At 38.9% G+C, this 21,434-nt stretch overlaps 2 protein-coding genes and 1 pseudogene across 5 annotated transcripts; 1 reads left to right on the plus strand and 2 right to left on the minus strand.

Moving 5' to 3' along the window:
* The first annotated feature begins 5 nt into the window (after window positions 1–5).
* On the plus strand, window positions 6–19,555 carry ZNF829 (zinc finger protein 829). 4 transcript variants are annotated; one of them, XM_078359173.1, is made up of 5 exons: window positions 6–287; window positions 972–1,031; window positions 5,090–5,216; window positions 5,525–5,620; window positions 17,086–19,555. In XM_078359173.1, the coding sequence occupies exons 2-5, from the start codon at window positions 999–1,001 to the stop codon at window positions 18,063–18,065; spliced, it is 1,236 nt and encodes a 411-aa protein (XP_078215299.1). In that variant the 5' UTR covers window positions 6–287; window positions 972–998; the 3' UTR covers window positions 18,066–19,555. The 4 variants fall into 4 exon arrangements, with proteins under 4 accessions (XP_078215299.1, XP_035143114.1, XP_035143112.1 ...); XM_035287223.3 differs by having other exon boundaries at window positions 6–33; XM_035287221.3 differs by having other exon boundaries at window positions 259–339.
* LOC100414020 (small ribosomal subunit protein eS24) lies at window positions 8,246–8,759 on the minus strand. The gene has a single exon (XM_008987890.5). The coding sequence runs from the start codon at window positions 8,720–8,722 to the stop codon at window positions 8,321–8,323; it is 402 nt and encodes a 133-aa protein (XP_008986138.1). The 5' UTR covers window positions 8,723–8,759; the 3' UTR covers window positions 8,246–8,320.
* Window positions 10,651–11,271, minus strand: LOC128930535 (large ribosomal subunit protein eL21 pseudogene; annotated as a pseudogene).
* Window positions 19,556–21,434: the final 1,879 nt, after the last annotated feature.

Genomic DNA, 21,434 nt, shown 5'->3' on the forward strand with positions numbered 1-21,434 from the left:
CGTCCAGAACGCACGTGCGTTTCCTGTGTGAAGGTAAGGCGTGGGCCAGGTTCCCCGGGAGACTCAGCTCCATTGCTCAGCGCTACGGCGACCTGCAACTCTGAAGCTCGGCTGGATGCTGAGAGTTGTAGGAGCAGCCGTTTCGGGTGGGCCCAGGAGAGGAACGGACAGGAATCGGCGTGGGTCCCGCGCTGGACTACATTTCCCAGAGGGCCTGGTGGCCGTCCACTTTTCTCGCAGGAATTCGAACGTTTCATCACGCCTGGCGGGACCCTTAGATCTGGGAGGTGAGTTATTTTGGTCAGCAGGAGAAACTGACTCAGGTCTGCAAGAGCTTAGGTGAGGATATCTAAGGCCAGTGGGGAGCTGGCGCCTTGGTCCTGTGCGGACCGAGCGGCCTGAAAAAGGGAGGTTGTGGAATTGTCTGGGAACTAATAACACTGCGGCTTATGTGTGGATATGGGATACCGGTCACTGCAGGGGTTGTGGCTGTGTGTTCCCGTGGTGGTGTGTGATTGTGACTCTGCGACAGTGTGGGGTGCCTCCGACTGTGCAGCTGTTATTGTGTGTTTCCCATGGTGTGTATGTAATTGTAACTGTGTTGCCGTGTGTGGCTCCGTGTGTGCTGGTGAGATGTGCATGTTGCCTTAAGTGTGACTGTCCCTAAATATATGTGGCATTCTGTGTATGAATATAGGGTCCTGTCAATTGTGCTATTGTGACTTCAGAACTCTGTCTCTAGGAAACCTTTTTGAGGTCTGGTCACATTCCAACCCTGTACAGCAGTGAACAGAGCCTTTCCCCTGAGCCACTGGAGTAGGACAGGTTGCTCCATTCTCCTCTGATCTCCATTCCTCGTGTGTCGTGGGTAATGGAGCTGAGGAGGACGTCTTCCTTGACTAATTTAGGTACCAAGAAAAACCTGTTGTCTCACAGTTACTCTTTACTCTCCCAATTTTACCTTTCTCCAGGTGAGTGACCCAGAAGAGGAGGAAAGAATGCATGATGAACTTCTACAAGCAGTATCCAAGGTGTGTTGTGGTCTCCTCTTTTTCTTCTGAAAATTCTTGCTTAATAAATGACATTTAATTATAAGTCCCTATAATTTTCCCATCACAGAAAAGGATGGTTGTGCCACTTATGCTTGCCGAATTTTCTTCTCAAATATTTATTATGATTTAAAAATAAAAGGATGATTAATTTAGAGATCTTAAAAACACAGCATTACCAAGAAAAAATAAAATTTGGCCATTCAAATAATTAGTGTTAATATTTTAATGTATTTTCAAAAACCAAATTTTACTTAATTTACTTACCATTTTATGTTCTACATTTTTACTAAAAACGTGTCATAAATATTCTCCCATGTCTTCAAATGGTCTTGGGAAATAACATTTTTCTATATTTGAAAAAACTATGGTGTATATTTTTTTTCAAATCAGACATGCCAGACTTTTAAATCCTTATTTGAATATATATCTGTCCTTACAACCCCCCCCACCGGTTTGAATTTGGGTTTCCATGATTAATAATAAATTTGAACATATTCCATATGTTTATCAGTTTTTAGTGTTTCATCTTTAGTGACATGTCCATTCAAATCTTTACTCATATTTCTCTTGGAATAGCTCTTACTGATTTATACGAGTTATTTATGTAATCTGGGTCTCAGTCCTTTATTGATTATGTTTTCCTAATATTTGGACTGTTTCATCACTTCCTGTAAGATGATTTTATGATGTTCTATTTTTTAAAAGCTGAGTTTATCAATATTTTTCCTTTATGGTTAGTGCTTTTTGTATCTTATTTAATAAATCCTTCCCTGTCCCAAGGTCATGCAGATACTCCCTTATATTTATGCTTAAAGCCATGAGTTTTACTTTCATGTTTAAATATTTAATATACTTGCAGCTGGTTTTCGTGTATGTTATGAGGTAGGGGTCAGATTCTTCCCCTCCTTGTTAGTACCCAGTTTTTTCAGTACCATATATTGGAAGATCTATTGTATTTTCATTGGTCGTCAAATATACCTAGTGTCTATATGTGCATGGGTATATTTATGAACTCTTTATTCTCTTCCATTGATTTTGTATATTTATATGCCAGTATCATACAGTCTTGATTTAGCTCTTCTCCTTTGATGGTAATCTGTCTTGTCTTCCTCTGACTGTTCTGTTTTTGGCTTTCTGTAATTTTAGTATAAGATATATATTTATGTGTTTTATTTATCTGGTTGGGATTTGTAGAGTTTTAAAATTTATGGATGAATGTCTATTATTAGTTCAGGAAAATCTTCACTCATTATCCCTTTAAAAAGCCCCCACTATCATTCTCTCTCCCTTTCTTTCTCAGGTTCTAAATAAACATTTACAGGTTAGAATTTCTTGTTCTTTTCTGTGTCTTATCCCTTTATGATAAAAAAGAACTTGCCTCATCTCAGGAGGGGCAGTGGGCATGGCAGGCAACTAGAAGTTTTGGATTCTTCTTCCAAGTGATAATAAAAATACCTTTATTCAATTGTGTTTCAACACTTCTAATCTTGGGGAACTCACTAAATTATAAGGTTATCCATTCAGTAGATGATCACTTTATCTGAGAATTAGAGGATACATATTAGGATAGAGGACTCAGAATAGGGACAATGTTTTCTTAAGGTGTAAATCTGGAACTCTGGGTGGGCCTACTCTCAATTTTTAAATTGTATGTGTCTGGTACAGATGCAAAGAAAATAAGAATAAATCTAACAAACCTATTTTGTGTAAGGCCTTTCTATCTGAATTTCTTTTAAAGAGGACTGAGTCTTCCCTCTCCTGTACCACAGCCCAATGTGTGTCCTTTTTTAAACAACCAATTCTTGGGACACTAACTGAGTATCCTACAATTCAGTTGAATTCGGACACTACCTAGAGTTAACACAGACCCCATTGGTTAGGAGCCTCAGTCCCAGCTGTCGTGCCTCTAATCCCAGGACTTTGGGAAGAGATGGGCAGATCACTTGAGGTCAGGAGTTCGAGACCAACATGAGCAGCATGGCGAAACCCTGTCTCTACTAAAAATACAAAAATTAGTTGGAGGTGGTGACCATCGCTTCTAATCACAGCTACTTGGGAGGCTGAGGCAGGTGAATCTCTTGAACCTGGGAGGTGGAGGTTGCGGTGAGCTGAGAGTGTACCACTGCACTTCAGCCTGGACGATAAGAGTGAAACTCCATCTCAAAAAAAAAAATCCCCCAAATTCAAGAAATGTGAAAAGACCTGAAAAATGGCAGGGCATTGTCCCACTATCCAGTCCTACTCCCCTTAAGTGGCTACTTTAAACTCTTTTTGCTGTTTCTCTTGGCATTTTTCCTTTATTTCTAATTAATATTTCTATATTGCTGTTGTTGGATACATATTTTCTAGTGATTTCTAGGCAGGCAAATGTGGATTAAGATTTCCCATACCACAGTCCTCATTTTTTGTCCATGCAATAGAATTATATGACAACTTTTCTTTACATTATTGCTATCCCTGTGATTAGGACTTTGCAGATATTCCTTTTTTTTTTTTTTTTTTAGGTCAAGATGATTTTATTGTCCAAATAGCATAACCTAATTGCATTCAAAACCGGTTTTCAATCACACTGAATTGGCAGGACAAGAAAAATAGGTCAGATAAATATGGGATGGTAGTTGAAGGGAGGTGAAGAGGCTGCTTCTCTGTGAGGTGAAATTGCAGATATTCTTAATGTGAGCCAAGTAAAACACCAGATCCTGGATTTTTTCTAGTACAATTTGTATTTTTCTCAAAGCAAATTGCCTTGTTTCTTCTTTTACTTGGTTTTATGTATGTGTTACTATTTTTTTTTCAAATTCTCTAACATTGCTGTCAGTTGCCTATCAGTATTTTCTGCATGATCAAACATACTAGTTCCTTATTTTTCTTTGGAGACGTCTTTCCTGTAGTCCTCATGTCTTGTGTTCCTAGATGCTGTTCTCTCACTCTGCTGTCATAAATGTTCTAGGATTTGCCTTTTATAATTATACTGGCCTTTGGATCACCATTTTCATGTTAGTTTTCCAGTTTCTTAATATAATACCTTTTCTTTTTTCTAATTTGCTGTCTAGTTTTTCGGGTTTTTTTTTTCTTTTTTTTTGCGTTATGAGAAAATATTCTCTCTAGTTTTGACGGAAAAGGTAGCCCAGTAGCTTCCTAAGAATAGCCACATTGAGCCGGGCGCGGTGGCTCACGCCTATAATCCCAGCACTTTGGGAGGCTGAGGCCGGTGGATCACGAGGTCAAGAGATCGAGACCATCCTGGTCAACAAGGTGAAACCCCGTCTCTACTAAAAATACAAAAATCAGCAGGGCATGGTGGTACGCGCCTGTAGTCCCAGCTACTCGGGAGGCTGAGGCAGGAGAATTGCTTGAACCCAGGAGGCGGAGGTTGCGGTGAGCCAAGACCGTGCCATTACTCTCCAGCCTGGATAACAATAGCGAAAGTCTGTCTCAAAAAAAAAAAAAAAAAAAGAAAAACCACATTGGAAATACTTTTATTATTCCCTGCAGATCTAAAATTGTCTTGATTTAATCTTAATAGTGGTTTAGGAATTTGACTGGATATAGAATTTTAGGTCAGAATTCGGTTTCCTTTATAATATTAAAGGAATTGCTTTCTTTTTTTCTTATTTCAAATGATGCTATTGAGAAGTCTATTGCCATTGTGATTCCTGAAAACTTAGGTGATCTTTGTTTTCTTCCTGGAAGCTTTTGGAAATGTTTATTTTTGTTTTTCTCTGATGCTGTGAATTTTTGAATTCCTCTGATGTTTGAAAGTCCCTCCCATTTTCCCCTCTCTTGGGACTTATAAAGGGAAAGGGGGAGAGGGAAGAAACTCACTAATAGAACTGAATGCTTGCTATTTCATATCACTGGAAAAGTCCAGTCTATCTGTACATCCCTTTGTACACAGGATATATATATCTTCTGATTTGACAGGATCCACCTCCTTTAATTCACTTACTCTGTCCTTTCTTGCAGAGGCTTCTGTCACCTCTACCACCATCTTTTTGTTTTTTCCTTTCATTGTGAAAGCGTATTTGTTGTTTCAGGGGTCAGTGATGTTCAGGGATGTGTCCATAGACTTCTCTCAAGAGGAATGGGAATGCCTGGACTCTGGTCAGATGAATTTATACAAAGAAGTGATGTTGGAGAATTTCAGCAACCTGGTTTCAGTGGGTAAGGATAACTATCCCCAAAATTCAGAGTCCACCCTTGGAAAATCTCTCCTTTCTCCATTGTTAATTATTTGCTTCATGTAACTAGCTGAATTTCTGCTCCCTGTTCACCAAGGAATGGTTTGAGTTGGAATGGAATGGAAGAGTTGGAAGTGGGCAGCCCTAATGGACTGTGGCTGAAGCTTCATCTTCTCCATCTTTCTCTGGTCCTTCTTGTAATGGCATCTCTTCTTTGATCACCAAGAGACTGGATCTGATTTCTGGGGAGCCCAAAGCATAACCATGTCTCATGTCGTTTCTTGTGAGCAGGACTTTCCAGTTCTAAGCCTGCTGTGATCTCCTTATTGGAACAAGGAAGAGAGCCCTGGATGGTTGACAGAGAGTTGACTAGAGGCCTATGTTCAGGTAAGTAAGAGATGATGGCTCAGGCGCAGGGCTATGAGGAGATATACATCTGAGATTTTATCAAGAAGCTCCCTTTAAAAGCCTGAGGCCTCTTCCATATAAGCTATCCTACCTTTTTTTCCTCATGCTTTCTCCCTAGTCCAGTATAGCAAGTACCTTCCTGACTGTAATTATGCTATAATTATTATGCTCACATTTTAGGTTTCATTCCTTCTATGATATGCTACATTTAGACTGGTATAAAAGTAGACATTTCCACCCTAAGAAATAGGTGAGTGTAAGTGTGTGTGTGTTTGTGTGTGTATGTATGTGTGTATATGTGTGTCTTTTCTTTTTCCTTCCCTATACTTGTTTTCGTTTTATCTGCTTTTAATTATTTAATATCTTTGACCAGTTTGTTCTGGATTTAATAGTTCATTCTTTCATTTATCAAACATTTGATTACTTTTTATTTTTAAAAAAAATTGAAGTATAACATATGCGCAGAAAACTACATGACTATGATTGCATAGCATGGTGAAATTGAGAATGGTGAAACCACTACTCAGGACAAGAAATAGAACATTACTAGCACCTCAGAACCCCTTCTCTGCTCCTTCCCAATCACCAGCCTCTTTTTCCTCTCCCAAAATAAATACCATCTGACATTTAGCACCATGGATTTGTTTTGTCTATTGTTGAACTTTATATAGATGCAGTCACACAGTATTTAGTCTTTTGTCTTTGGCTTTTTTTGTTCAACATTATGTTTATGAGACATATCTGTGATGTTGCATATATCTAGTTTTAGTTCATTATTATTGGCTATGTTGTATTTCATTCTATCTATATATATATATATATATATATATATATACACACACATATATATATACTTATATACACGTATATATACACACACATATATATACACATATACACACACACACACACACACACATATATATATATATATATATATATATATATATATATACATACAGGTATATATTTATAATTTTTTTTTTTGAGATGGAGTCTTGCTTGTTGCCCAGGCTGGAGTGCAGTGGTGTGATCTCGGCTCACTGCAACCTCCATCTCTCAGATTCAAGCAATTCTTCAGCCTCAGCCTCCTGAGTAGCTGGGACTACAGGCCTGCGCCACCATGCCGAGCAAATTTTTTTTAGTAGGGACAGGGTTTCACCATGTTGCCCAGGCTGGTCTCAAACTCCTGACCTCAGGTGATCCACCTACCTCGGCCTCCCAATGTGCTGGGATTACAGGCATGAGCCACTGCACCCTGCTTCATTCTATGAATATGTTTTAAATTATGCTTTATATATTATTAATTACTATAAATTAAGTGTTCTTTCTCGTGTTGACAGCTGGTTTGTTGGCAGTTTTTAGCTATTACATATAATGCTGCTGTGAAGGTTCCTGTATGTACCTTTTGGTAAATGTGTACACATTTCTTTTGGGTATATACATAGGAGTGGAATTACTGAACAATAGGATATGTGTGTGTGCAGTTTTAGTAAATATACCAATTTTCCAAAGTAGTTGTACCAATTTGCCGTTCTACTAGCAGTATGAAAGTTGCCATTGCTCTGCATTCTTACATTCTTACCAGTTCTTATTATTGCCAGACCTGTTAATTTTAGTTAAATTTTAGTTACTCTGTGTGTGTTCTGTGACATGCCTGTTTAAGTTTCTTGGCTAAACTTAGTTGGTCATCTTTTTTTTTTTTTTAATTGCTTTGAAAGAATTCTTTTTATATTCTATATATTAACCATGTGTTTGGTTACATATGATGTAAATATCTCTCATCACTTTATATCTTGCCTTTTATTCTTTTAATGGTGTCTTTTGATGAACAGAAATTATTAATTTTAATGTGGTCACAGTTATCTTTTTCTTTATAGTGTGGCTTTTTTGTGAGTCCTGGGTAGGAATGATTGCCTACCCAAAGGTCATGAAGATATTTCCTATGTTATATTCTAGTAGCTTTATTGTTCTACTTTTTCCATTTAGATCTAGTTTCCTGAAGTTGGTATTTGTATGTGTTGTGAGGTAGGGGTCAAATTTCATTTTTTTGCCATGTGAATATCCAGTTGACTTCTTAGTATTTATTGAGATGACTGTCCTTTTCCCATTCTCTGTAGGACTACCTTTGTCATAAATCCTGTGTCTGTGAGTCTATCTCTGATTTCTGTTCCTTTGGCTTATTTGTTTATCCTTGTGCCAATACCACACTATATTAATACTGCAGCATGTAATAAATCTTATCTAGTAGAGCAAGTTCTCCTGCTGCTTCTTAGTGCTTTGCATTTTCTTATTTTTTTTTTTGAGACGGAGTTTCGCTCTTGTTACCCAGGCTGGAGTGCAATGGCGTGATCTCGGCTCACGCAACCTCTGCCTCCTGGGTTCAGCCTCCTGAGTAGCTGGGATCACAGGCACGTGCCATCATGCCCAGCTAATATTTTGTATTTTTAGTATAGACGGAGTTTCACCAAGTTGACCAGATGGTCTCGATCTCCTGACCTCGTGATCCACCCACCTTGGCCTCCCAAAGTGCTGGGATTACAGGCTTAAGCCACCGTGCCTGGCCAAGTTAATTTTTTTTTTTTTTTTTTTTTTTTATCACACAAAAGTTTTTAGTTTATTAATAAGCTTCTCGTGAAAAATCCACAACGGCCATGGATAACATCATTGCGGCACCTTTTACTCCTTCGGCTTTTTGCCAGCACCAACATTGGCCTTTGCAGTCCCCCTGACTTTCTTCATTCTGTTCTTGCGTTCCTTTCGTTGCTTTCTTGAGGTCTTCTTCTTCTCATACAGGCCATGTCTTGCAAGTCTATGTTTGGGTTCATTTTTCTTTGCATAATCCAGGGAATCATAAATCATGCCAAAGCCAGTTGTCTTGCCACCACCAAAATGAGTTCTGAATCCAAATACAAAAATGACATCCGGTGTGGTCTTGTACATTTTAGCTAGTTTTTCCCGAATTTCTGTCTTAGGCACTGTTGCCTTCCCGGGGTGAAGGACATCAATGACCATTTGTTTCCTCTGAAGTAGTCGGTTGGTCATGAACTTTCTAGTGCGGATAGTTACTGTGTCGTTCATGATGGCGGCCTATCCTTAGACAGCCGAGGAGGAAAAGCAAGTTAATTTTTTTATATGGTGAGAGATACAGTCTAGTTTCATTCTTCTGTATGTGGATATCCAGTTTTTCCAGCACCATTTATTGAACAGGATGTCCTTTTCCTAATGTCTGTTCTTGGCACCTTTGTCAACCATCAGTTGACTATAAATACATGGATTTATTTGTGAGTTCGCTCTTCCGTTCCATTGGTCTATAAGTCTGTTTTTATGACAGTCATGCTGTTTTTGGTTACTACAGCTTTGTGGTATATTTCAAAGTTTGATTCTTCCACTTTGTTCTTTTGCTATAGATTGCATTGGCTATTTGGGATCTTTTGTGGTTCCCTACAAATTTTAGGATTTTTTTCCTGCTTAAGTAAAACTGACTGGTATTTCAGTAGGGATGGTATTGAATCTGTAGATTACATTGAATCTGTAGATTGCTTTGGAAAGTATGTCCATTTTAACAATAGTTCTTCCACTGCATGAGCATGCAAATATCTTTTTATTTGTTTATGTTGTCTTCAATTTCTTTAGACTGTGTTTTGCACTTTTTGTTGTAGAGGTCTTTCACTTCATAGTTAAATTTGCTTCGAGGTTATTCTTATAACTATTATATTAATAAATGGGATTGTTTTCTTGATTTAATTTTCAGCAAGTTCATTGTGGACATACAGAAATATTTGTTTTTTTGAGACAGAGTTTCACTCTGTTGCCCAGGCTGGAGTGCAGTGGCACAGTCTTGGCTCACTGCAGCTTCTGCCTCTTGGGTTCAAGCAGTTCTCTTGTCTCAGCCTCCTGAGTATGTGGGACCACAGGAGTGTGCCACCACACCCGGCCAATTTTTGTATTTTTAGTTGAGACAAGGTTTCAGCATATTGGCCAGGCTGCTGTCAAACTCATGACCTCAAGTGATCCACCCACCTCGGACTCCCAAAGTGCTGGGATTATAGGCGTGAGCCACTGTGCCCAGCCTACTACTTATATTTGTATATTGATTTTGTATCTTGCAACTTTACTGATTTCATTGATCAGTTCCAAGAATTTTTGCATCTTTAGGTTTTTATATATATGTAAGATCATGTCATCTGTAAAGGGACAGTTTGACTTTCTGTTATCCAATGCGGATGCCTTATATTTCTTTCTCTTGCCTGGTTGTTCTGGATACAACTTCCAGTACTATATTGAATAATAGTGGTGAATGTGGGCTTCTCTGTCTTCTTCCAGTTCTTAGAGGAAAGGCTTTCAGCTTTTTCCCATTCAGTAAGGCGTTAGCTGTAGATTTGTCATATATGGCCTTTATTAATGTTTAGGTATGTCTTTTAATTCCTGATTTTTGAAAGGTTTTTATAATGAAGATATGTTGAACTTCATCAAATGCTTTCTGTGCATCTATTGAGCTGATCATATAGTCTTTGTCCCTCATCATGTTGATATGATGCATCCTGTTTATTGATTTGCTTATGTTGAACCATCCTTGCATTTTAAGGAAAAATCTGACTTAATTGTGAGATATTATCTTTTGGTTTCATTTGCTAGTGTTTGATTGAGGGGTTTTATGTCTCTTTTCATGAGGGCTATTGACCTGTAGTTTTGTTGTTGTTGTGTCCCTCTCTGGTTTTGGTATTAGGGTAATGCTGACCTTGTAGAATGGATTAGGAAGAATTCACTCCTATTCTATGTTTTGGGATAGTTTGAGAAAAATTGAGGTTAGTTCTTTGTAATTTTGGTAAGATTCAACAGTAAAGCCATTTAGTCTTGGGCTTTTCTTTGTTGGGAGACATTTTATCACTGCTTCAATCTCATTATTCGTTACTGGTCTGCTCAGGTTCTTCTGCTCATTTCTCCCTGGTTCAATCTTGGTAGGTTTATGTATCCAGGAATTTTTCTTGTTTTTTGATTATCTGATTTGTTAGCATATGGTTGCTTATAATAGTCTTTGATGATCTGTATTTTTTTTTTTTTTTTACAGTCCAGAGGTCTTTTATTTATTTATTTTTAACACCTATTATGCCATGAATTCATAGGGAATAGGTTCCAGCAGCTCAGGCTCCTTCCCGTTGGTTCTCACAAAGTGTGCTTCTCTGGGTGGAGCAGGCTGTCGCTTCAGTTGGACCCAGGTACCTCTCTCTTTGGCTTCCTTCTTTTTCTGATCATTTTCCTTCACACGTTTTAGGAAGCTATCTCGGCTTTTAGAGTGCTTGATGTGCTCAATACGCACATTAATTCTCTTGGCAAGAATCTTGCCCTTAACTTGTTTGTTTACAACAATGCCAACAGCATGCTGGGTAACATTGTAGACTCTTCCAATTTTGCCATGATAATATTTGTGGGGCATTCCTTTTTGAACAGTACCCATTCCCTTGATGTCTACAATATCACCTTTCTTATAGATTCGCATATACGTGGCCAAAGGAACAACTCCATGTTTACTAAAAGGCCTAGAGAACATGTATCGAGTGCCTGTCCTCTTTCCCTTTGTGTTCATCATTTTGGCGAATTACTGGAAGATGGCGGTTCCGGCCGAAAGGAAAGGCGATCTGTAATTTCTTAATTGACCTAGTGGGCACTCATGAGAAAGCACGTTGTTTAATTTCCATGTATTTGTGTGGTTTACAAAGTTTTTGTTACTGATTTCTAGGTTTATTCTTGTATAGTCTGAGAAGATACTTGGTATGATTTCGATTTTAAAAAACTAGTTGTGACTTGTCTTATGGCCTAACATATGATCTCTTCCTGGAGGATGTTCCATTTGCTCATGGGAACACTGTGTATTCTGCAGCTATTGGATAAAATGTTCAGTTAGTGTCTGGTAGGTCCATTTGGTCTAATGTCCAGTTTAAATCCAATACTACTGATTTTCTGTCTAGATGAACTGTCTAATACTGAGAGTGGGATGTTGAAGTCCCCTACTCTTATTTTATGGGACTCTATCTTTTTTTTCTGGACACAGAGCCTTACTCTGTTGCCCAGGCTAGAGTGCAGTGGTGCAACACTGGCTCACTACAACCTCCACCTCTCCGGTTCAAGCAATTCTGCCTCAGCCTCCTGAGTTGCTGGGATTGCAGGTGTGTGCCACCACATCTGGCTAATTTTTGTATTTTTATTACAGATGGGGTTTCACCATATTGGCAAGGCTAGTCTTGAACTGCTGACCTCAACAGATCTGTGTGCCTCAGCCTCCCAAAGTATTGGGACTACAGGCATGAGCTACTGTGACCAGCCCTATCTCGTTTTTTAGATCTAGTAATATTTGCTTATATATCTGGGTGCTGCAGTGTTGGGTACCTATACATGAAGAACTTTATTTCTTCTTGCTGAATTGATCCCGTTACCATTATATAATGACCTTCTTTGTCTCTTTTGCAGTTTTTTTACTTAACATCTGTTTTATTTAAGTATAGTTACTCTTACTTGCTTTTGGTTTCTGTTTGTGTGCAGTAATTTTTTTTCATTTCTTCACTTTTAGTCTGTGATTTTATAAAGTTTCTCACAGCCAGTATGCAGGTGGATAATATTTATTTTATCCATTCAACCAGACTCTGTTTTTTAAGTGGGGAAATTGACTATTTACATTCAAGGTTATTACTAATAGGTGAGGATTTATTCTTATTCTGTTAATTTTTTTTGGTTGTTTTATATAACCTTTTTCTTTTCTCTGATCATTTGGTTTGGGGGCTTTATGTAATGGTTATACTTGAGTCCTTTCTTTTTCCATTTTGTATATCTGCTCTACCAGTGAACTTATTTTCATTTGTTTAATGATGGTAGATATTTTATTCACTTCCAGATGTAGGACAGCCTTTACCATTTTTGATAGGGCTACCTTAATTGTGATAAATGTTCTTTGTTTTTGCTTCTCTGGGAAAAACTGTTTCTCCTTCATTTTTGAAGGATGGCTTTGCTAGGTATACTAATCTTGACTAACACTGTTTTTCCTTTCAGCATTTCAAATATATCATTCCATTCTTTTCTGGCATGGAAGGTTTCTGCCAAGGTATCTGCTACTAGTCTGATGAGGGTTCCCTTACATATGACTTGACGCCTTTCTCTTGCATTTTTAAGAATTCTCTCTTTGTCTTTGACTTTTGACAGTTTGACTGTAATGGGCTTTGGAAGACCTTTTTGGATTGAATCTATTTGGGCATATTGAGCCTCCTGCATCAGGATGTCTATATTGCTTACAAGACTTGGAAAGTTTTCAGTTATTATTTTATTAAATAGGTTTTTATGCCTTTGCCCATCTCTTCTCCTTCTGGAACACCCAAACTTTGCATACTTTGTTACTTTCTGGTATCCCATATGTCACCTAAGCTTTCTTCAGTTTTAAAAATTCCTTATTAATTTTTACTTTTGACTTCCTGGGTTCTTTCAAAACACCTGTCTTTAAGTTCAGAAATTCTTTCCTCTGCTTGATCTAGTCTATTGTTGAAGCTCTCAATTGTTTTTTATTTCATTCATCGAAATTCTTCAGTTTTAGGACTTCTGTTTGGTTCTTTTTCATCACCTCTATCTGCTGAATTTCTCATTCAGATCATGAATTGTTTTTTCTGATTCTTTTGGTATTTATCCATGTTCTGTTGTATCCTACTGAGTTTCTTTAATGTCATTATTTTGAATTCTTTTTTAGGAACTTGATAGATTTCTTGTTTGTTGGACTCTGTTGCTGGAGCGTTATTGTGTTACTTTGGAGATGTCATGTCTATGCTTTTTCATGTTTCTTTATCCTAACATTGATATCTGTGTATTTTTTGTTATGGTCATTTTTTCCAATTTTATGGATTTGTTTTCATAGGAAAACGTTTTTCCTGTAGATATATTTATAGTGGTGGTTGGGTAGGTTGCTTTGGGTTTGTTCTAGGTGGGTACAGTGGTATAATCTCCATATAATTTCTTTGGCTGTAATGAGTGTCAGCATTATCTATGAGTTCCTCAGTGGCTTAGGGTTTGGTTGTTAGTAGAAGCTGTGATGAGGCTTTTCTGGGATAGGTACACCAGACACCAGCTGGGCTGGTCCATAGGCCCTAGTGGTGGTGTTGGTGATGGCCTGGGCATACCGGTTCATGGGGTATCAGGTGGTGTATTCAGGCACTGGTGGTAGCTGCTCCATGCAGGTTGATCTCTGGGCCTCCAGGTTGCTTGCTCAGGTGCTAGCAGTAGTAGCAGTGGGCCAGGAAGGTGGGCAGGTCCTTGGGCTCCTCTTTGGCATGTATGGCATTGATTATGACAGTAGCAGTAGTTGACCAACTGTTTGGGCTTTGAAGCAACATATGCAGGTACCAGCAGTGGCAATGCCAGTCTGGATGGGCTAGTCCCTGTTCCTCTAGGTGGTGTGTACATTTTGGTGCTTGCATTGGTGGTGGCAGCAGGCTGGGACAACCTGTCTTCAGGTTGCTGGCAGGTGTGCATGGATGCTAGTGATGGTGGATGGACCGAGTCACTCCGGGCTCCCAAACAATAGATGGTGAGCACTGGCAGGCAAAAGGAGCCCATACTTAGGCCCTCAGAAGATATGTGCAGGCATTTGTGGCAATGTGAGGAGCGAATTCATCCCCACACCCCTGGATATTGCATACAGCAGTGGCAGGGGCAGCATCAGGCATGGCAACCCTGTCTTCTCACCCTGCCAGTGGTACACATGGATTCAAGCTGTGGTGGTAGGGTGTGTTAATTCCCATGCCCCTAGATGGCATGCTCAGGTCCTGGTCACAGACTGGCTCTGCCTTTCCTCATTGTGGGTATTGTGCATGTGGGCACCAGCAACGGCCGGCAAGGTGTGTCCATTCCCAGACTCTCAGATAATGTGCTAAGGCAGCAGCTTTGGTGGGCCAGGTAGGCTTGATGTCAGGCCCTTTGATGCAGATCAGCACTAGTCTTAAGGGCCCCTGAAGGCACTTGCAGATGTATAGGGACCCAGCTGCCTGGGAGCAGTGGTATTCCTGTCAGTGGCAGTGGCCCCATGCAGGTGGCTCTCAGGCTCTGGGGAGCACACACTTCAGCTCCCTCTGCCCCAAGAGCAGCCTCTGACTGCTGTACCGCTCATTCCCCAGGGTGTAGGACTCTGAGTGCTGGACTGGAGTACTGGGGACCTAGACACACTGATGGTTCCAGCCACCATTGCAGTGCTTTAGCCCTCTATGTGGACATGGGGGGAAACCAGCAGAGCTCAATGGATGTAGAGATGAAGGAACTGTTGGGTCCCAGGGGAGGATGTAGTCTGTTAGGGTCTGGGATCCCAAAATGGCACTGTGCTGCAGTTGCTTGGGTTTGTGGGAGGGACCCAGCATGAACTCCCTATCTAGAATAGTGATGTGTAGATAGATACTGGGTAGCTCCCTTTACTAGTCTTAGGGCCCATGAGGGCTGAGGGGCTGTTTTGTGGCTAGGATTGCAGGAGTCCACAGTGGGAATATGGTCTCCCTTACCTTCCCCTACACTCTTGAATCCAAGCTGATCCTGGTAAGGCCAGCTGTTTTGCTTCCCTCTTTGTGCCTCAGAGGTTCCCTGTTACTTCCCTGCTGAATTCCAGTGTTCTGTCATAGATGCTCAGTTTGGTGTGTGATCATCTACTCGCTGTTTTAGTTCTTCTTTGTGGAGGAGGTAAATGCTGGGTGCCTCTAGTCGTCCATCTTGAAACCCCATTCTAAAAATGTATTCTTGAGAACAATAAATCTAAATTCATTTATTGCCTCAGTAATTCTTTAGGTAGTTTGCCAGGAGGTGAGTATGTATTAGTGAAAATATCAAACATTTCTTGATTTCATTGGATCTGTGCAGATTATATAATGTTATAAATATTGATAAATATTAATAAATATTAATATAAATATTAATAGCACTTATAAATAATAAGTGCTATTAATAAGAAATAGAAAGATCTGAGTCCTAATAACAGGAAGACCATAATTTAGACTGAAGATCAGTTATGGCCTTCTAGAGATATGCTGTTTGAGCAGAGGCTCAAATGATTAGCAGCAATTAGCAAGTCTAGGAAAGAGGGGATTCAATATAATAATTAAATAAAGACAACTTCAAGAGATTTCTAGGGATGCGCCCAGACTAAGTTTGGCCAATGATTGTGTGGCTGGAGGACTTAAGATAGTCTAGCTGGCTTTATTTTGACATCTTCAAGCCATTTCATTTGCCCATTATCTCTGTTTTTGCTATGACATTCTTTCATAATAATAGCTACCAGTACTGAGTGCTTACTTGATATTAGATTATTTACATACTTAAGGTTTCTCACCAGTATGCCTTCTCTGATGCTGAATAAGCCTCGAGTGTTGAGTAATAGTCTAGCTCATTCCTTATCTTTTTAGCAATCATGAGTTAAGTGTCATTCCCATTTTAACAAACAAGAAAAAGAGGTTTTTTGCCTTATACATAGAACTGGGGCTCACTGTTCATATGTTGACGTGGAGTTCCTTCCTTCTCATAGAGTACATTTCATCCTGTCTTAACTCTCTTCCGTCTCAAGCTTGAGCCACCTTTCTTCTCAGTCACTGCCATGACTTGGATGATTCATTTCTTTCTCCCGAGGTCAACATCACAGAATTGCAGAGCAAATTATTTTCAGTGAGTCCCTAACCCATATCATCCTGTATGCACAGAAGAGATTTATCTGTCTACTCTCCCCACCAGTTGTGTTCAGCATACTAGATTTGTGGGAGGCTAACGATTTTTCACTGAATTCAACCCACCCCGCCATTTAAACCTATCAACACATTTATTATTCTTAATAGCCCTTTTATATAGGTCTGACAATTATCTACAAATTGTAAAACATAACAGTATTGTGCCCTGTGTATGTGAGTATATATTTATACACATGTATATATAATTATAATCTCTCTGCCCTGGAACAGAGGCAGCATCCTGCTGGCCTGTCTCCTCCATTACCCTCCAGCTGAACCCCTGCCTGGCCATGCTGCTGATGGCCTTGCAGTCGGAGCTCTACAAGGTGTATAATGAGGAGACACAGAGCTGGGTCTCAGGCAGCGCCTGCAGGCAAAGAAAAATTAAAAAAGAAATTAGAATCTATCTATAATATGGAGGATGAGCCTGAACAGTGTGTATTCACCAAGGGGTAAGGTGACTCTGGTTCAGAACAACATTTAAGGCTCATAGAGGTCATCTGCTTCCTGAATCCACATCCTCAGCTTCTTTTATTACCTTCCTAATGTCTGTGCTTTTCTTGTCAATTTTACAGATTGCCTAGCCACCTTTGAAAATGAAGTGTGTTAATTTCCCAGATATTCTTTTCAGTTTAATCCTCCTATTTCTTTTTTAGAAGTTTTAACTTGCCCAGAATAGGAAAATTTATTTGCCTTTTAATTTTCTTTCAGATCTGGAATCAATGTGTGAGACCAAGATACTATCTCTAAAGCAGAGACATTTCAGTCAAGTAACACTTACCCATGAAGACATGACTACTTTCATTCAGCCCACATTTCTTACTCCACCTCAAAAAACTATGAGTGAAGAGAAACAGTGGGAATGTAGGAGATGTGGAAAGACCTTTAATCAGAACTCACAATTTATTCAACATCAGAGAATTCATTTGGGTGAAAAACCCTATGACTATAAGGAGTGTGGGAAGTCCTTTAGTTATGGCTCACTCGTTACTCGACATGAGGGGATTCGCACTGGTGAGAAACCCTATGAATGTAAGGAATGTGGCAAGGCTTTTAGTTGTAGCTCGTATTTTTCTCAACATCAGAGGATTCACACTGGTGAGAAACCCTATGAATGTAAGGAATGTGGAAAAGCTTTTAATTATTGCTCAAACCTTAAGGATCATCAGAGGATTCACACTGGTGAGAAACCCTATGAATGTAAAGTATGTGGAAAAGCCTTTACTAAAAGTTCACAACTTTTTCTACATCTGAGAATTCATACTGGTGAGAAGCCTTATGAATGTAAAGAATGTGGGAAAGCCTTTACTCAACACTCAAGGCTTATTCAGCATCGGAGAATGCATACTGGTGAGAAACCTTATGAATGTAAGCAGTGTGGGAAGGCCTTTAATAGTGCCTCAACACTTACTAACCATCACAGAATTCATGCTGGTAAGAAGCTCTATGAATGCGAAAAATGTAGAAAGGCCTTTGTTCAGAGCTCAGAACTTATTCAACATCAGAGAATCCATACAGATGAAAAACCATATGAATGTAATAAATGTGGGAAGGCCTTTAATAAAGGCTCAAACCTTACTAGACATCAGAGAATTCACACTGGTGAGAAACCCTATGACTGTAAGGAATGTGGAAAAGCTTTTGGTAGTCGCTCTGACCTCATTCGCCATGAAGGAATTCATACTGGTTGAATGATAGAAACTAAAGACCCTTTTGTTAACCTTTATAATAAGATTTTTTTAAAACAGTTAATGAGAACAAGTTAGGGTACACATTATCAAAGGTTCTCCTATGTATTAGTTTTTAAAGGATACCTTAACAAAGTACCAAGTACCAAAAACTTGCTGGCTTATAATGAGAAATTTATTCTCTTGCAGTTTGGAGCCTGGGAATCTAAAATCAAGGGTGCTGACAGTTTTGGTTCCTTATGAGGACTCTGAGCGAGGATCTGTTCTATGCCTTTCTCCTAACCTGTTAACAGCCGGCAGTCCTTGGCATTCCTTGGCTTTTACATACCTCATTCTAATCTCTGCTTCCATTTTCACATTGCATTCTCTCCGTATATCTTTGTGTATGTCTCTTATTTGGACACCAGTCGGATTAGATTGGGGTGACCTGGTGACCTCATCTTAACTTGATTACATCTGTCAAGACTGTATTTCCAAGTAAGGTCACATTTACAGGTACCAGGGCTTAGGACTTCAGCATCTCCTTTTAGGGGACACAGTTCAACTCAATAGCCTCCTAGCACTATTTTGTCTAATTTATTTTTAATTTCCTTTTATATATAAGTTGTTATTCAAATATATATTTTTTATTTTTTAATTTATTTTGAGACAGAGTGTCACTCTGTCCAGGCTGAAGTGCAGTTGTGCAGTCTCGGCTCACTACAACCTCCGGCTCCTGTCTATCCTCCCAAGTAGCTGGGATTACAGGCATGCACCATCATGCCCAGTTAATTTTGTGTATGTGTGTGTTTTTAGTAGAGACAGGGTTTCAGCACATTGCCCTGGCTGGTCTTTAACTCTGGACCTCAATGATCTGCCTGCCTCAGCCTCCCAAAGTGCTGGGATTACAGGCGTGAGCCACTGTGATGGCCAAAACAGACTTTAAACCAACACAAATTAAAAAGGACAAAGAAGATCATTTATAATGATAAAGGATAAATTCAACAAGAAGATAAAACAATCCTAAATATATATGCATTCAACAATGCAACACCCAGATCCATAATACAAATACTACTAGACCTAAGAAAAGAGATAGAGCAATACAACAATAGCAGGGAACTTCAACACTCCATGGACAGCAGTAGACAGGTCACTGGGACAGAAATCAACGGAGAAACTGTTATTTTTTAAAAAACGAAATCATATCTAATGTCTTCTCTGACCACAGTGGAATAAAACCTAGATATCAATACAAGAGGAACTCTCAAAACTATACAGATACATGGAATTTAAACAGCTTGCTCCTGAATAATTGTTGGGTCAATGATGAAACTAAGGCGGAAATTTCAAATTTTTTGAAATAAATGAAAATAGAGATAATACTCCAAAACATCCGAGATACAGCAAAAGCAGTGCTAAAAGAGGATTTTATAGCATTAAATGCCTACACCCAAAAATAGAAAAATCTCAAATGAATAAACTAACATCACATCTCAAGGAAAAAAAATAAACCCAACTCAAAGCTAGCAGAAGGAAAGAAAACAAATACCACAGCAAGTGAAGATGAGACAAAGAACAAAAGAACATAAAAAAAAGTTGGTTCTTTGAAAAGATAAAATTGATAGACTACTAGCTAGATTAACCAAGAAGAAAAGAAGATCCAAATAAATACAATCAGAAATGATACGGTGACATTATAACTGATACCACAGACATATGAAAAAATCAGGAGAGGCTATATGCAGAAATTAGAAAACCTAGAGGAAGTCGATAAATTCCTGGAAACATACAATCTTCCAAGATTGAACCAGGGAGAAATAGAAATCCTCAACAGACTACTAATGAGTATTGAAATTCAATCTGTAATGGAAAAAAACCTCACAACAACAACAAACCCTGGACCAGACAGATTTACAGCTGACCTCAGGCAGGCTGATCACCTGAGGTCAGTTCGAGCTTGGCTAACATGGTGAAACCCTGTCTCTACTAAAAATACAAAAATTGGCTGGGCATGGTGGCAGGTGCCCATAGTCACAGCTACTCGGGAAGCTGAGGCAGGAGAATTGCTTGAATGTGGGAAGTAGAGGTTGCAGTGAGCCGGGATTGTGCCATTGCACTCCAGCTAGGGGACAACAGAAGGAGATTCCATCTCAAAAGAAAAGATACTTCCTATTGAGTACAATGTACATTATTCAGGTAATGGGTACATTATAAGCTAACACTTTCCCTACTACACTATGTATGTAACACAACTGCCCTTGTAACTTCCTAAAACTATAAAATTTTTTTTAAAATTAGAAGCTAAACAATAAAAGACAAATTAAGAATGCTTCCTTAAAAGGTGAGGGCATTATGCTCATAAGTTACTATGGGTTTCAGAGTACAGAGTAGAGTAGAACACAAGAATTTGGTCTGGAATGTGGGAACAGAAAATGGGTATATACATTTTACTATAGTTAGATCCCTGGGTTGAGGAATGACCTGAGAGTACTGGATATTGTAGAGACAGATGTCTTCAGGGCAAAGAGATTAAGGATTTTAGCCTTGATGCTTTCACACTATATTGTGGTAGTAACACTGCAAGTGCTGGGAGATAGAACAGGAAACATCTTTCTAGGAATATGCATACTAATAAATGTTTCATCAAACTTGTTCAAACAAGACAGGAGAATAATTTTCATTATAATTTCATTTCCATTTCTGTGTTATAAGAGAAACTGATCATTTGTTCAAATATTTAAAAGGCATGTTTGTGCTACTATAAACACTTGTTTCTCCACATTGTTGATCATCTTTATTGATTACAAATTTCTTTATATATTTAAGAAATATATTTCTTTATATATTACGTATTAAGGTTAGTGTTTGTCATGTGTTGTTTCAGTAACTTTTCCTAATCTTTTGGCCTCTTTTGATATATATAAATATTTTTGTTTTGTTTTGTTTTTTAAGAGATGGGGTTTCACCTTGTTGGCCAAGCTGGTCTTGAATTCCTGACCTCAGGTGATACGCCTGCCTCGGCCTCCCAAAATCCTGGGATTACAGTCGTGAGCCATCGTGCCCAGCCTGTCTTTTGATTTTTTAATAAGCAGAAATCTTTTTTACAGGTAGTAAAATTTACAGTTTTTCCTATACACATAACCTATTACTTTTTCTCTATTAATATTTCTGCAGATTTAGAGTCATCCGAGAATTTAAATTGTGCCTTAGACAAAATCATGAGAATTACTGTTATTGGCTCTAGAGTTCAGGAGACCCAACAAGTAGAGTTGTATAATTAGATGGAGTAAAATGTTGAAGAGGACCAAAATGATTCTGAGTCTCAAATCTGAGTTTTAGCCTAACATATCAGGAAACAGTGGTTTGGGCTCTATGTGTGTTCCTGTCTTA

This window comes from Callithrix jacchus, chromosome 22, assembly GCF_049354715.1.
Source record: "Callithrix jacchus isolate 240 chromosome 22, calJac240_pri, whole genome shotgun sequence".
Taxonomy (NCBI): domain Eukaryota; kingdom Metazoa; phylum Chordata; class Mammalia; order Primates; family Cebidae; genus Callithrix; species Callithrix jacchus.